This window comes from Entelurus aequoreus, linkage group LG03 (assembly GCF_033978785.1).
Source record: "Entelurus aequoreus isolate RoL-2023_Sb linkage group LG03, RoL_Eaeq_v1.1, whole genome shotgun sequence".
Lineage (NCBI taxonomy): Eukaryota > Metazoa > Chordata > Actinopteri > Syngnathiformes > Syngnathidae > Entelurus > Entelurus aequoreus.
In genome coordinates, this window is record NC_084733.1 from 14,093,574 (window position 1) to 14,108,319 (window position 14,746).

A 14,746-nucleotide genomic window follows, 5' to 3' on the forward strand; every position below is an offset into this window, starting at 1 on the left:
TTTTGGGGGAATTAATTATTCCTTCATTTGTTACCAGATTCGCGCCTTCTTTCGCTCGTATTACTGCTAGCATCACAGCTAACGTTAGCCATGCTGCTACCTCTCTGCTGCGCGAGGGCGTATACGTATGTGACGTGTGTAGAAGCTGCGCTTGCTGTCTGTGAGAAGGAGAGACAGGAAAGAGCGAGGAGAGCCTGTAGTGTAATGCCTGCAGCTAAAAGCAACTGCGTGAGAACGTATACTCGAATATCACGATATAGTCATTTTCTATATCGCACGGAGACAAACCCGCGATATATCGATATATCGCCCAGCCCTACGATGCCATAAGCTTGGCACACCTATATTTGGGTCGTTTCGCCCATTCCTCTTTGCCCTTTTCTATTTGAAGCACCTCTCAAGCTCAATCAGATTTTAGGGGAAGCATTGGTTTTCAGGGTGGCTCTGTACATTGCTGCATTTATCTCCCCTCCCGAGCTGCCACCTTATCGTGGAAGAGGAGTTAAAGCGTCCCACTGATCCTCGGAGCTATGTTGTCTGGGGGCTTCAATGCTCCGGACAAACAGATCCTAGGTAAGACATAGAATAAAGAGCAGCTCACAGACCTTTGCTGTCCCTAGAGGAAGCACTGTAGAGTGCTCCCCCAGGTGATTCCCTTGTTCTGCCGGGGGACTTCACGCTCACAGTGGCAACGGCCGTGAAACCTGGAGAGGCGTGTTTGGGAGAAACAGCCGCCCGGATCTAAACCTGAGTGTTTTGTTATTGGACTTCTGGGCTTGTCACAGATTATCCATAAGGAACACCATATGTGCACTTGGCACCGTGACATCCTAGGTGATGATCGACTTTGTAGTTGTGTCATCGGATTTGCAGCCTCATGTTTTGGACACTCGGGTGAAGAGAGGGTCAGAGCTTTCCATCGATCACCACCGGGTGGTGAGTTGGCGCCGATGGTGGGGGAGGATGCCGGTCAATCCTGGCAGGCACAAATGCATTGTGAGGGTCTGCTGGGAACATCTAGCAGTGTCTCCAGCTAGAGATAGTTTCAATTCCCACCTCTGGATGAACTTGGAATATGTCACAAGGGAGGTGCTGGAAATTGTGTCTAAGTGGACCATGTTCCGTGCCTCTAGTGTTGAGACGGCCGATCGGAGCTGTGGCTGCTAGGTGGTTGGAGCCCATTGTGGTGGCAATTCCAGAACCCGCTGGTGGACCCCAGCGGTGAGGGATGTCGTCAAGCTGCAGGAGTCTTACCGGGTCCTTTTGGTTAGTGGGATTCCGGAGGCAGCAGACCGGTACCGAGAGGCCAAGTGGTGTGCAACTTCGCCGGTTGCACAGACAAGATTAAAGATTAAGATTAAAGTACCAATGATTGTCACACACACACTAGATGTGGTGAAATTTGTCCTCTGCATTTGTCCCATCCCCTTGGGGAGCAGTGTGCAGCAGCGGCGCCGCGCCCGGGAATCATTTTGGTGATTTAACCCCCAACTCCAACCCTTTGTTGCAGGGAGGTTATGGGTCCCATTTTTATAGTCTTTGGTATAAACTCGGACATAGGAGGAGTTCGGGGAAACCATGGAAAACGACTTCTGAACTACTTCGAAGCGAGTCTGGTCCACCATCCGCCACCTCAGGAGGGTGAAGCAAAGCAGTGTCAACACCACGTACGGTGGGGATGGTGTGCTGCTGACCTCGATTCAGGATAGTGTGGATCGGTGGAGACAATACTTCAAAGGACCTCCTCAATCCCACCTATACACGTTTCTATGAGGAAGCAGTGCCTGGGGAATCTGTGGTGGACTCTCCTATTTCTGGGGCGCAGGTTACCGAGGTAGTTAAATAGCTCCTCGCTGGCAGGGCCCCAAGGCTGGGTGAGATCTGCCCAGAGTTCCTTAAGGCTTTGGATGCTGTGGGGCTGTCTTGGTTGACAAGATTTTGCAACATTGTGTAAACATTGGGGGAAATGCCTCTGGATTGGCAGACCGGGGTGGAGGTTCCTCTCTTTAAGAAGGGGAACTGGAGGGTGTGTTCCAACTATCGTGTGATCACACCCCTCAGCCTTTCCGGTGAAGTCTATTCAGGCGTATTGGAGAGGAGGATACGCCGGAGAGTCAAACCTCTGTTTTCCTCCTGGTCGTGGAACTGTGGATCAGCTCTTTACTCTCGGCAGGATACTCAAGGGTGCATGGGAGTTTGCCCAACCAGTCTACATGTGCTTTGTGGACTTGGAGAAGGTATTGGATCGTGTTCCTTGGGAGGTCCTGTGGGGAGTGCTCAAGAAGGATGGGGTATCGGACCGCCTGATGGTGGTAGTCCGTTCCACATATGATCGGTGTCAGAGCTCGGTCCGCATTGCCGGCAGTAAGTCGTACCTGTTTCCAGTGAGCGTTGGACTCCGCCAGGACTGCTCTTTGTCACCGGTTCTGTTCATACCTTTTATGGAGAAGATATTGCCCCAAGTGGAGGAATTAATGTACCTCGGAGTCTTGTTCACGAGTGAGGCGAAAGTGGATCGTGAGATCGACAGGCCGAATGGAGCGGCGACTGCAGTAATGCGGACCCTGTATCAATCCGTCGTGAAGAAAGAGCTTAGCCGGAAGGCAAAGCTCTCAATTTACCAGTTGATCTACGGTTCCATCCTCACCTATGGTCATGAGCTTTGGGTTAAGACCAAAAGGACAAGCTCACGGGTACAAGTGGCTGAAATTAGTTTACTCCATCAAGTGGCGGGGCTCTCCCTTAAAGATAGGGTGAGACACTCTGTCATTCGGGAGGACCTCAGAGTAAACCCGCTGCTCCTCCACATCAAGAGGAGCCAGATGAGCTGGTTCGGGTATCTGGTCAGGATGCCCCCCGAACGCCTCCCTGTGGAGGTGTATAGGGCACGACCGACCGATAGGAGGCCACGGGGAAGACCCAGGACACGTTGGAGGGGACTACGTCTACCAGCTGGCCTGGGAAGGCTTCTGGATCCCCCGGGAGGAGCTGGACAACATGGCTGGGTAGAGGGAAGTCTGGGCTTCTCTGCTGAGGCTGCTGCCCCCGCGACCCAACCTCGGATAAGCGTCGGAGGATGGATGGATGGTCTGGATACTTATGTGCATGTAATTTTTTATTTAAAAAAAAAGTGCAATAAAATCTACACTCCTGTTTTTTTCTGTCAAGATGGAGTGCTGAGTGTTAATGAGAAAGAAAATGAACCTTTTTTGATTTTTGCAAATGGCTGCAATGAAACAAAGAGTGAAACATTTTTAAGGGGTGTGAATACTTTTCGTACCCACTGTATGTCTATGACGATCACAGTAAACACCAGTGTCTTTCAAACACATTAAACCATTACCAACAGCTCATGGCTTCAAAGCCATGAGCTGTAGCCTTCTCTCCTATTCACATTCCCAAATAGCTACCGTATTTTTCGGAGTATAAGTCGCACTGGAGTATAAGTCACATTTTTTGGGGAAATGTATTTGATAACACCCAACACCAAGAATAGACATTTGAAAGGCAATTTAAAATAAATAAAGAATAATGAACAACAGGCTGAATAAGTGTATGTTATATGAGGCATAAATAACCAACTGAGAACGTGCCTGGTATGTTAATGTAACATATTATGGTAAGAGTCATTCAAATAACTATAACATATAGAACATGCTATACGTTTACCAAACAAAATGTCACTCCTAATCGCTAAATCCCATGAAATCTTATACGTCTAGTCTCTTACGTGAATGAGCTAAATAATATTATTTGATATTTTAGGGTAATGTGTTAATAATTTCACACATAAGTCGCTCCTGAGTATAAATCGCACCCCCGGCCAAACTATGAAAAAAAACTGCGACTTATAGTCCGAAAAATGCGGTACACAAAAAACTGGGACTTCACATGCAGGTGTAAAACTAGAAGAAACCAAACTATTTGAAAAAGTGCATGGAAATACACTGAATGTTTTTAAAAATGTTCATTGTAATCCTAACCTCAAAAAGCACAGGATTTCAACAAGAATTGGAAAACAAATACTGTATTGATGTTTTGCTCATTTTATGCCACATAGATCTAAAAGTAGACTAGATGGCAGCAAAAGCACGTACTTTGCGCTTATTGTGAAATTACTGGACAGTTTTAATTATAACTAATATTTAGGGCTGGGCGATAAAAACAATATCAATCCATATTGCAATAGACACGTAATTGATATTAATAAAAAAAAATGCGTCTAATAAAACGTTCAATATATATATATTTTTCCTTCTTTGTCGGAAGAAACCGGAAGCAAGGTTGGTTGCATGAACAGAGTCACTCGCTTTCTGGTAACCAAGCAACGCAGGAAGTGATCACTGATCAGTGGGAGTGACACGCTAACAGCCAATCAGGTAACAGTACTAGTATTAATCTTTTTGGTTGCGCCATTTTGTTGTCCTGGGTTGATTCTTTGCATGGAGTGAGAAGAGAAAGTAAAAGTGAGTGCTCTAGAGAGCGGGAAAAAAAAGTGAATATATCAGGAAAAGTCACCTCGACAGTTTCAGTTTTTATCGAACATGCATACGATACAATGTAATGCATCACATATTTCCAGTTGTTTCATTACAGCACGTCCGAAAAGGAGTAGGAAGAAGCAGAGCTTATTTAATCCTACCCCTTTTCGTATCATATCATTTTATACAATTTATTTCTCTGTTTGTAACAGATTAGTGAATAAATAAATTAGTAATATAGCATAAGTAGGTAAACAAATAATAAATACATAAATAATCATCGCAAAAAAAAATAAGGTTGTAGTTGTTCATCATAATTGTTCTTCTTGGCACTTTGTGAACACTTGTCGTTTGAACAGTCTCTTAAACTGAATCACATTGGTGCTTTCTTTGCGTAATCCATTCCATAATTTATTTTCCACATACAGATATCAGTGTTTCCCATAAACTGCCAAGATACCTGTGGCGGTGAGGGCGTGGCTATGGGCGTGGTCACCATTACATCATCAAGTAATTTGCATAATTTACTACAATTACATGATTTTCTCTAAAAGCTCAAAAAATGTATACTTACTAATTAATAATAACAGTTTTGTTTTAAACATCCATCCATCCAGCCATCCATTTTACAATATAATTACAACACTTTATGTACATATTTATATACAGATTTGAACAATAAGTTATTCACTGAAATATATTTATTAATTTTGGTTCTTACAAAAAATATATCTTGTAAAATATAAAAGCCAAAATGTCTCATAAAGCTCTGCCCCTTTAATTAGTGCATACTAAATAATTTAACTTTAGCCTACTACTACAACTATATTATTTACCAGCAACATAAAGTGAAACAGAGGCAGAGGTGTCCTGCCACAGTCAGTAACAAATAAACAGAAAACAGTAGTGGTGGTAGATAGACACAGAGCTTCATCAAACATCTGATCCACTGAACAAAGAGCTCCAAAAATCTTGAACTCTAGACTGCCATCAGTTTTGCTCCCTACATTTAACCATGTGTTTCCTACTGCCTGCAGACTTTGCACCCTTTGTTATATACACATGTTGTGTTTCTAATATAAATACATTTAATAAAGTCAAATACAAATAAGGCAACAAGAGAAGTATCCTACACTTCTCTCTTGTAAAGTAAATCTGAACAACCGATATGGGCATCTACATCAACTATATGATTTGCCTGAGAAGCTGGAGCGGACCAAAAAAATAAATAAATAATTTTTTTATTTTTTTTTTATTTAAATTTTTTTTATTTGTGGTGGACGTAATTATTTTGTGGCGGGCCGCCACAAATAAATGAATGTGTGGGAAACACTGGATATATTAAAAAAGGTCTTAAGTGTTGTATGTGCATACAAATGCTTTAAATTAGATTTTCTTTTAAGGTTATATTTCTCTTCTTTTGTTGAAAAGAATTGTTGAACATTCTTGGGTAGCAAGTTATAGTTTGCTTTGTGCATAATTTTAGCTGTTTGCAAATGTGCCAAGTCGTTAAATTTCAATATTTTTGATTCGATACCTAAAGGGTTTGAATGTTCTCTATATCCAACATTATGTCTTATTATTCTAATTGATCTTTTTTGTAACACCGTTAGTGAATAAAGCGCACATTTGTTGTTGTTTCCCCATATTTCTGCACAATAACTCAGATATGGTAACACTAGCCAGCAATAGAGAATATGGACTGATTTCTGGTCCAGAACATATTTAGCTTTATTCAATAATGAACTGTTACTTGCTATTTTATGTTGTATATTTTTAACATGAGGTTTCCAGTTCATGTTATCATCTATTATTACACCCAAAAATTTGTTTTCTCTTACCCTTTCATTGTCTGCTCCGTCTATTTGTATTTGACTTTCTCTTCTACTGTTACCGTATACAATTATTTTACTTTTACTGAGATTCAAAGATAGTCTGTTTGTGTCAAACCATCTTTTTAATGTGTTAAACTCTTCTGTTATTATTTGTATTAGCTTTTGGGTGTTCTCTCCTGAACAAAACGTATCATCTGCAAATAACACTAACTTTAAGGCCTTTGTAACTTTACAAATGTAGTTTATATAAAGAGTGAACAATTTTGGTCCCAGTATTGATCCCTGAGGTACGGCACAAGATAATTTCAGCTCTGTAGACGTTTGTTCAACTATCTTCACATATTGCTTCCTGTTAGTTAAGTAGCTTCTTACCCAGTTCAAGACCAACCCTCTGATGCCATACCGTTGTAATTTTCATTGTCAAATGCCTTTGTTAAATCCATAGGCAGTTTTTAAAATGTTTTGAAACGGACCGTAGTGAGACTAATGTGGTGTGTAGATGATGCAAGCCGCTCATCTTCACCAAGACTGGTAATACCACACCACCTTAGTTAACTGTACTCACTCATTAGAGCACAGTTGTAACTTCTTGGCACTAAACCTGCAGAAATTAGTCCTTCTCAGGTTTCTCTGTTTACATTTTCACACTTTGCACTATTGTGTTACACTTTCAGCATTTCTTACATATTCCTTATTTTTGCCCCTTTATTTTAAGAGGTTATTGTTAAGTGTTCAATGTGATTTTAGAATTTTACATACATTGTTTTCCATGGTTGCGTTGACATTTTATTTTCCTTTCTGCCTTGCTAGCTGAGGGGATTATATAATCAGAGGAAGGTTACATTTGAAATAAAAATGTTCACATTATATATTTTTCTCCTGGTTCTTATTTTTGATGGGTCATAAATATGAATAATTATCGATATCGACCAATGTAAAACACTTATATCATGATATCACCCAGCCCGACTAATAATAGTAATAATTTATTACAAGTATAGACTTCCTTATGGTTCTCTGTTGTCCACAAGTTGCAGACATTCTTTGGGTGTTTGTCTATCTCATGGGTTGGGAACCTTTTTGGCTGAGAGAGCCATGAAAGCCAAATATTTTAAAATGTATTTCCATAAGAGCCATATAATATTTTTTAACTGAATACAACTAAATGTGTGCATTTGTAAGTAAGACCAACATTTTTAGAGTATAATAAGTCTCTTATTCTTTTTAATAACATTGTTATTATGAAGCTAACCAATAGTAAATAAAATACTTCTTACCATTAATGCAACTTCTTGAACAGGTGCGGTAAACGGATGGATGGATTAAAATGCATGAGAATGTTTTATATTTTGAACGTTATTTTTAACACTGTGATTGATTACCAGCGGAATTATTCATTACTTATCGTGTTAAGCAATGTCAACTAAGATTTATCTGAGAGCCAAATGCAGTCATCAAAAGAGCCACATCTTGTTCGAGAGCCATAGGTTCCCTACCCCTGGTCTATCTCAAACATTCATTTATGCTCCAACACACCCACACATTAAGATGAATAATTAAGGATTATATAAACATATAAATGCCGTAAAAGATTAAATAAACATATAAATACCGTACTTTTCGGGCCTTACGGCCCACAGCATTCTGAGGCATGTTGAAGCACAGTACGCCTGACTACGGTAGCAGTATTGCGCCGACAATCCATCAAGCGGTGCGTCTTCGTAGCTTATCAAAGTCTCATTGAAACATTTTGACAGACTTTTGAAGCGTCGTGTGTAATGTTTTATATTTTCAACGAAATATCAAAGTTTTGGGCTTGCTTTGCCAGCATCATTTATTGAACAGGGGTCAGTCAACTTGCAATCCACATGTATCTGTTATGTGTGACTGCCATCTGCTGGTCACACTTAGTCCAACAAATACAGTACATGAAACTAGCAAGTGAAGACACCAGTATTTGCCAGATGTTTGTATACTACATTACACGGAAGGCTGTAGACCGGAACAGGAAGCAGGTCCGAGCTATGCGGTAGAATAGTAATCATGCATTTGAGCAATAGAGAGTTTATTAATTGTTTACATGTTGTTGGTCCTGCTTCGTCTACACAAGAAACAAAGTATCTCTAAGCTGTCGTATTTGTTCCTTGAAGATGTGCTGTGATAAAAATGCTTGCTGAAATGTGGTGTGCACCTTTTTGTGAGCTATTCTACATTTCCAAATTAGAATTTGCAGAACATTTTTGAAATTATTCTTCTCTTTTTTTTTTTGTCTTCAGCTGTTAATCGGGCTCTCAACCATGGCAGGGACCAGTGAGGACCTTGGGAAAGTCTTGTGTGATTTCTGTGTGTATGAGACAAAGTGAATGTGTGGGGTTTTTTTGCGAATGTGTGTGTGTTTACGTCCTATGGCATGGAAGTGAATTATGATTTAAAGCTCATATCAAGCAATTCATTGCTGTCGGTACGATGAGCACAAATGTGAACATTTAGTCGGACCATTTAAGACTGGAAACAAAAAACTTTATTATATCGACGTCTTTTTTTCCCTCTCACCATGGTGAACTCGCGCATGTAGCAGCTCATTTTTTAAGATCTTTCCAATCGATGTCTTAATGTACATCTTCTAATGACGAAGACACAATAAAATGCAACCTTGACGAACTCTTCAAAGACGTCTTCTTCGGCCCTCTCGCTCCGTCACAGTCTTGCTCATTTTGGTCCATTAATGACACGTTTTGACTCACTAAATTTCAACTGAGGTGGGGTTTTTTTTTCTTCTTTGAAGCAGCAGTGGGAGGAAAAGCTAGCCTGGCCCGTCGCCCCCTCGGAGCACATTTATGGCCATTCAGACAGCCTAACCGCCCAGACTTTAATTTGTGTTTGGCTCCGTTCACGCTTGAGAGGCCCTGAATGGCTCGCCCTTTGTGTTAGGGACACTGCAGAGAATGCACAGGAAATGGTGGACTGAGGCCATACACGCACACACACACACACACACACACACACACACGGCGTGTGCAAGAGGTGTCTGCTGTCACTTTCTTGTCTATTTTCCCTGCCCGGATTTTGGTCCACAACAGGTTATTGATTAAACCCAAATGGGACGTAGAAAGCAATTACAAGGGCGATCTATCCCAGGCTTTGAATCAGGCAGCAGCAGAGGAAGATGAAAACCTTGAGGCCGAGAGAATAATAAACTCGCATGGATGGGAAAAAAATAAATACCCCGTCAAAGTCAGTGAAAGGCAATAAGGACCTTGGAAAAGTGTACATGTGACATACGTTTGTCGCGGAATAAAACCTTCATCCTACTCTTTTTAAAATTTAGAACAGTCTATTAAACTCAAAACTAGGAATGTCAGGTATGTTTAATTTGAGCCCCTAATTTTGGGGTCTTTTACAACATTGTCTTTCAATCAACATTTTTGGGGGGGGGCAGAATAGCATTTAAATCCTTAACCCAGGATTATCCAACTTTTTTTTTTACAAATAGCCTACTGACATTTTTGTCAATGCAGGGGGTCCACTTTGATATATTTTTTGTACTTTTTAAAAATGTGGTGAAATAGCTAAATAAAAATAAATTATGTTTGTGTAAAGGGTGCACAAAAAATTACTCACATTCTTATTCATCCCGATTTTGGGAAGAATTAGAACCACCACACCCCCACCCCCTCCTGTAATATTTTTAACCTGTGCCAATATTACAGCGAACATCAGTTAAAACAAGTTGGAAGGAGCCGCAATGCCTCGCGTGACGTCATAGGTCAACCAGAAAAGCAATACTTTTTTTCTGCGCTAAAATTACTGGGTATTCATATGAATATTAAAATCCCCCATGATAATTATATTATCTGCATGCGTCACTAGATCAGCATCAAACTCTGAAAATTCACTGATAAAGTCCGAATAGGGCCCAGGGGGGGGGCAATAGATATCAGCCAAATGCATATAGGTAGCAATGTGACAGACCTCATGGTAAGCACCTCAAATTATTTATATTTACTATTTAGGTTAGGGCTAAGGTTAAGGTTTTCATTGGATATTAGTGCGACCCCTCCACCCCTTTTTAAAGGGACGGGAAAAATGTACACTCGTACAGTTAGGAGGTGATACCTCGTTAAGCGGGAAAGATTTATCTGGTTTTAGCCAAGGTTCACAGAGACTAATGATAAGATTGTTGTCTCTAATGACCTCATTAATAACATTTTATGAGACAATGATCTGATGTTTAAAAAGCCCATAATTATAGGTAGTTGGCTGTTTTGAGGCATTTTTGTAAATGGTATCCGTAGTACTGATATTAATAACGTTGCGTCTATTTTGCGCAGTGCGCCTTAAATAATTTCGATCACATCTAGGAATTGATATGATGGGGATCTTGAGATTATTTGCATGGTCCTGCGGTAGATTTAACGCGTCATATTTTGCCACCTCAGTAGAATGCATGTTCACCTCTGGCATAGTCACTACAGAAAAAACATGTGAGTTATGTATTATTCTAGTAGAAATGCTATGTGTGCAGGAATTTTCCAGCCTGGCGCTGGTTAGTTCTAGCTTAACTGACTCCTCACCCGAACTAACAGACACTGTCATTGCCTGTGACTGAGCTTGCTCTAGTGTAGTTAGCTCTAGTGTAGTTAGCCAAGTGTGACTTTTTGAAAAGAGTGATGGCGCCTTGTTGATGTCGACAGTCACAAACGAGAATGTTACGTCATCCAAGAAGTCTAGAACGGCCGTATTTTATAACAGATCTCCAGTCAACCGATTCATGGCTTTCCAACCGGACATCGACCGATCCATACTGGATAAAGATCGATCCAGAGGCTCGCCAAATTATGTATCAATATCTCCTAAAGTTAAAATCTGTTATCAATTTCTACCGATTATTGTTTACACCCCCAAATATATGTATATGTACACAATAGTTTTGTGTTTGCTCCCATTTTTCATGGGTTAAACTTTTCCTATATAAACAAAATACCTGTTTGAAAGGAATAGGTATTTTGTGTATATAGTAAAAGTTTTAGATCTTTCAGTTCAACTCATGAAAAATTGGAGCAAAAATAAGTGTCGCGTTTATATATTTGTTCGGTATGTGTGCGTGTGTGTGTATACATGTGTATAAGCGTTTCTAAAAACGTGTAGGTGTGTATTTATGTCTATGCGTGTGTATGTGTATACTGTAAATATATGTATATGTGCATATATGTACATGTATATACATATATACACACCTACACACACATTTATACATACAGTATATACACATAATTACATACATATATATTTTTTGGATAATTTGCCTTTTAGTATTTATAGTTATTTGGAGAAACTTGCAAAATGAATACAATTATTCTGCAAGTAACACTTTCTGTGGCACATAGCAATAATTCCATATATGTTGAAACATTTTACACTAATACATTTTCCAACATTATGGTGGGAGCCGTACCCCTGTGAACAAGTACTAAAAAAATGTATATTTTCAAAAATGCAAATTATTAAATAAAAAATGTGTACAATATACTGTAGATATGTAATATATACAAAAACATAACTACAGTTGTTAATTAAATTGCTTGATATTTTTTCAATAGCAATGCTCAGTCTTGAAGTTATTTTAGTTTTGTCTTTATACATATATATATATATATATATATATATATATATATATATATATATATATATATATATATATATATATATATATATATATATATATATATATATATATATATATATATATATATACAGTAATATATACACTACCGTTCAAAAGTTTGGGGTCACGTTGAAATGTCCTTATTTTTGAAGGAAAAGCACTGTACTTTTCAATGAAGATAACTTTAAACTAGTCTTAACTTTAAAGAAATACACTCTATACATTGCTAATGTGGTAAATGACTATTCTAGCTGCAAATGTCTGGTTTTTGGTGCAATATCTACATAGGTGTATAGAGGCCCATTTCCAGCAACTATCACTCCAGTGTTCTAATGGTACAATGTGTTTGCTCATTGGCTCAGAAGGCTAATTGATGATTAGAAATCCCTTGTGCAATCATGTTCACACATCTGAAAACAGTTTAGCTCGTTACAGAAGCTACAAAACTGACCTTCCTTTGAGCAGATTGAGTTTCTGGAGCATCACATTTGTGGGGTCAATTAAACGCTCAAAATGGCCAGAAAAAGAGAACTTTCATCTGAAACTCAACAGTCTATTCTTGTTCTTAGAAATGAAGGCTATTCCACAAAATTGTTCGGGTGACCCCAAACTTTTGAACGGTATTGTATATATATATATATATATATATATATATATGGCACTTGGTGGAGGCAGTCGCATTCCTTCCCTCTCTGTTTCTGCCCGCTTGCCTCTGTCCTGTCTTGTCTTGTCTATACTTTTAAGAGCCTCTTTTCTGCACTGTCCTTCGAAATCTAAACATCTTAACAAGAGATCTGATAAGCTGGACTCTCGACTCAATTGACAAAATCTTCTCGATGAGGAAAAGAGGTTCGGGGGGAACCTCGCTGCCCTGACGGAACGCTGCTGGGTAGGTGGAGACTGGTGGGAGATGGAGAACCATGTGCATCTCAGTGCAATCCGTCGAGGACGTGGAAGACATCCATCTATCTGCAACTGTGATTGCAGAGTATCTGCTGATTGGGCTGGGTTTGGTGTATCATCGAATTTGGAAGACGATGCAGCCGTTCAATAAGCCCAAAGGCTTTGGAAGGAACACAGGCTGTGGCAATTTCTGGACTGAATTGTAAGATGGATCACATCACTGAGAGGCTTACTGACATGCTAAGATTGATCAATTTGAGAGATTAGATCAGAGAAGCCATTGTAATGTCCGCTGGCTTGTAAAACAACGAGCCTCATCTACGATTCGACTCCTTCGAATGGCCTTGACGATGCTCTCAACAGACGAAGGCTGTTCTGAAAACATCCCATGAAGGACATCACAGTGATAGCCGCCCTGACATTCCTCCCTCCTCCAATAACACCTGGGGGTTGAACTTCGCTCGTAACGCCTGCAGAGAGACTCCAGGAAACAACAACACGACACACACAACCCTCACCCTACTCCTTCGCCTCACTCCATGTGGTATGTTGGACCACAAAGAAGGATGCCTGCCCACTTACCCCTTGTAAGTCTCCAGCTGTATGTCGTAATGTGTAGATGTGCTGAGAACAACTTTTTTTTTTACTCATCCTCCCCCAGTGTCTACCTTTTTTCCCACCTTCTGCGAGGCGCTGTGAGTGGCGCCCCATCAGCGTTCCTGTTCTGTAAGCCTGGACAATGTTTGTCTAATCTTCAACGGGTTTGTGCTGAAAACTAAAATGTGTTGTACTTGTGCAATGACAATAAATATAATTCCATTCCATTCTAGGTTAAGTTGTTTTGTAGTACCTGAACTCACCGGCAGGCGGCGACAAACTTCTGGTTGCTGGTGGTGGTGAGTCATGCATTGGTCAACACTATTATACTGTACATATATGTACAGTACAGGCCAAAAGTTTGGACACACCTTCTCATTCAATGCGTTTTCTTTATTTTCATGACTATTTACATTGTAGATTGTCACTGAAGGCATCAAAACTATGAATGAACACATGTGGAGTTATGTACTTACAAAAAAATGGTGAAATAACTGAAAACATGTTTTGTATTCTAGTTTCTTCAAAATAGCCACCCTTTGCTCTGATTACTGCTTTGCACACTCTCGGCATTCTCTATATGTGTATATGTACACGTGTATATGTGTATGTATATATATATGTATATGTATATATATATATATATATATATATATATATATATATATATATATATATATATATATGTATATATGTGTGTGTGTGTGTATGTATACAGTATATATGTGTGTATATACACTACGTGTATATATATATGTGTATGTATACAGTATATATGTGTATATACACTGTACGTGTATATATATATATATATATACATGTGTATATTTATACATATATGTACGTATAAATGTGTATATGTAGCTGTGTATATATATATATATATATATATATATATATGTACTTATATATACATATGTATGTATATATGTACGTACATATGCATATATACAGATATGTGTATATATGTGTGTATATATATATATACTTATACATATATGTACGTATAAATGTGTATATGTAGCTGTTTATACACACATAGTACATATGTACCTGTGTGTATATATATATATATATATATGTACTTATATATACATATGTATGTATGTATGTATGTATATATGTACGTACATATGCATATATACAGATATGTGTATATATATATATATATATATATATATATATATATATATATATATATATATATATATATATATATATATATATATATATATATACACATTGCATATCATGTTTGCCCAATT

The 14,746-nt window shown here is 39.0% G+C and overlaps 1 protein-coding gene across 3 annotated transcripts in view; it reads left to right on the forward strand.

The window, feature by feature from the left end:
- The window catches only part of LOC133646184 (receptor expression-enhancing protein 6-like), a 30,034-nt gene extending 21,054 nt beyond the window's left edge, over positions 1 to 8,980 (forward strand). For 2 of the 3 annotated variants that reach the window (XM_062041302.1, XM_062041301.1), the window contains exon 6: positions 8,593 to 8,980. In XM_062041302.1, coding sequence (XP_061897286.1) covers positions 8,593 to 8,599 — 7 coding nt within the window. In that variant the 3' untranslated portion in view covers positions 8,600 to 8,980. Of the gene's footprint in view, positions 1 to 4,269; positions 4,380 to 8,592 lie in introns of all 3 variants that reach the window. The other variant, XM_062041300.1, reaches the window with a different exon arrangement.
- Positions 8,981 to 14,746: the final 5,766 nt, after the last annotated feature.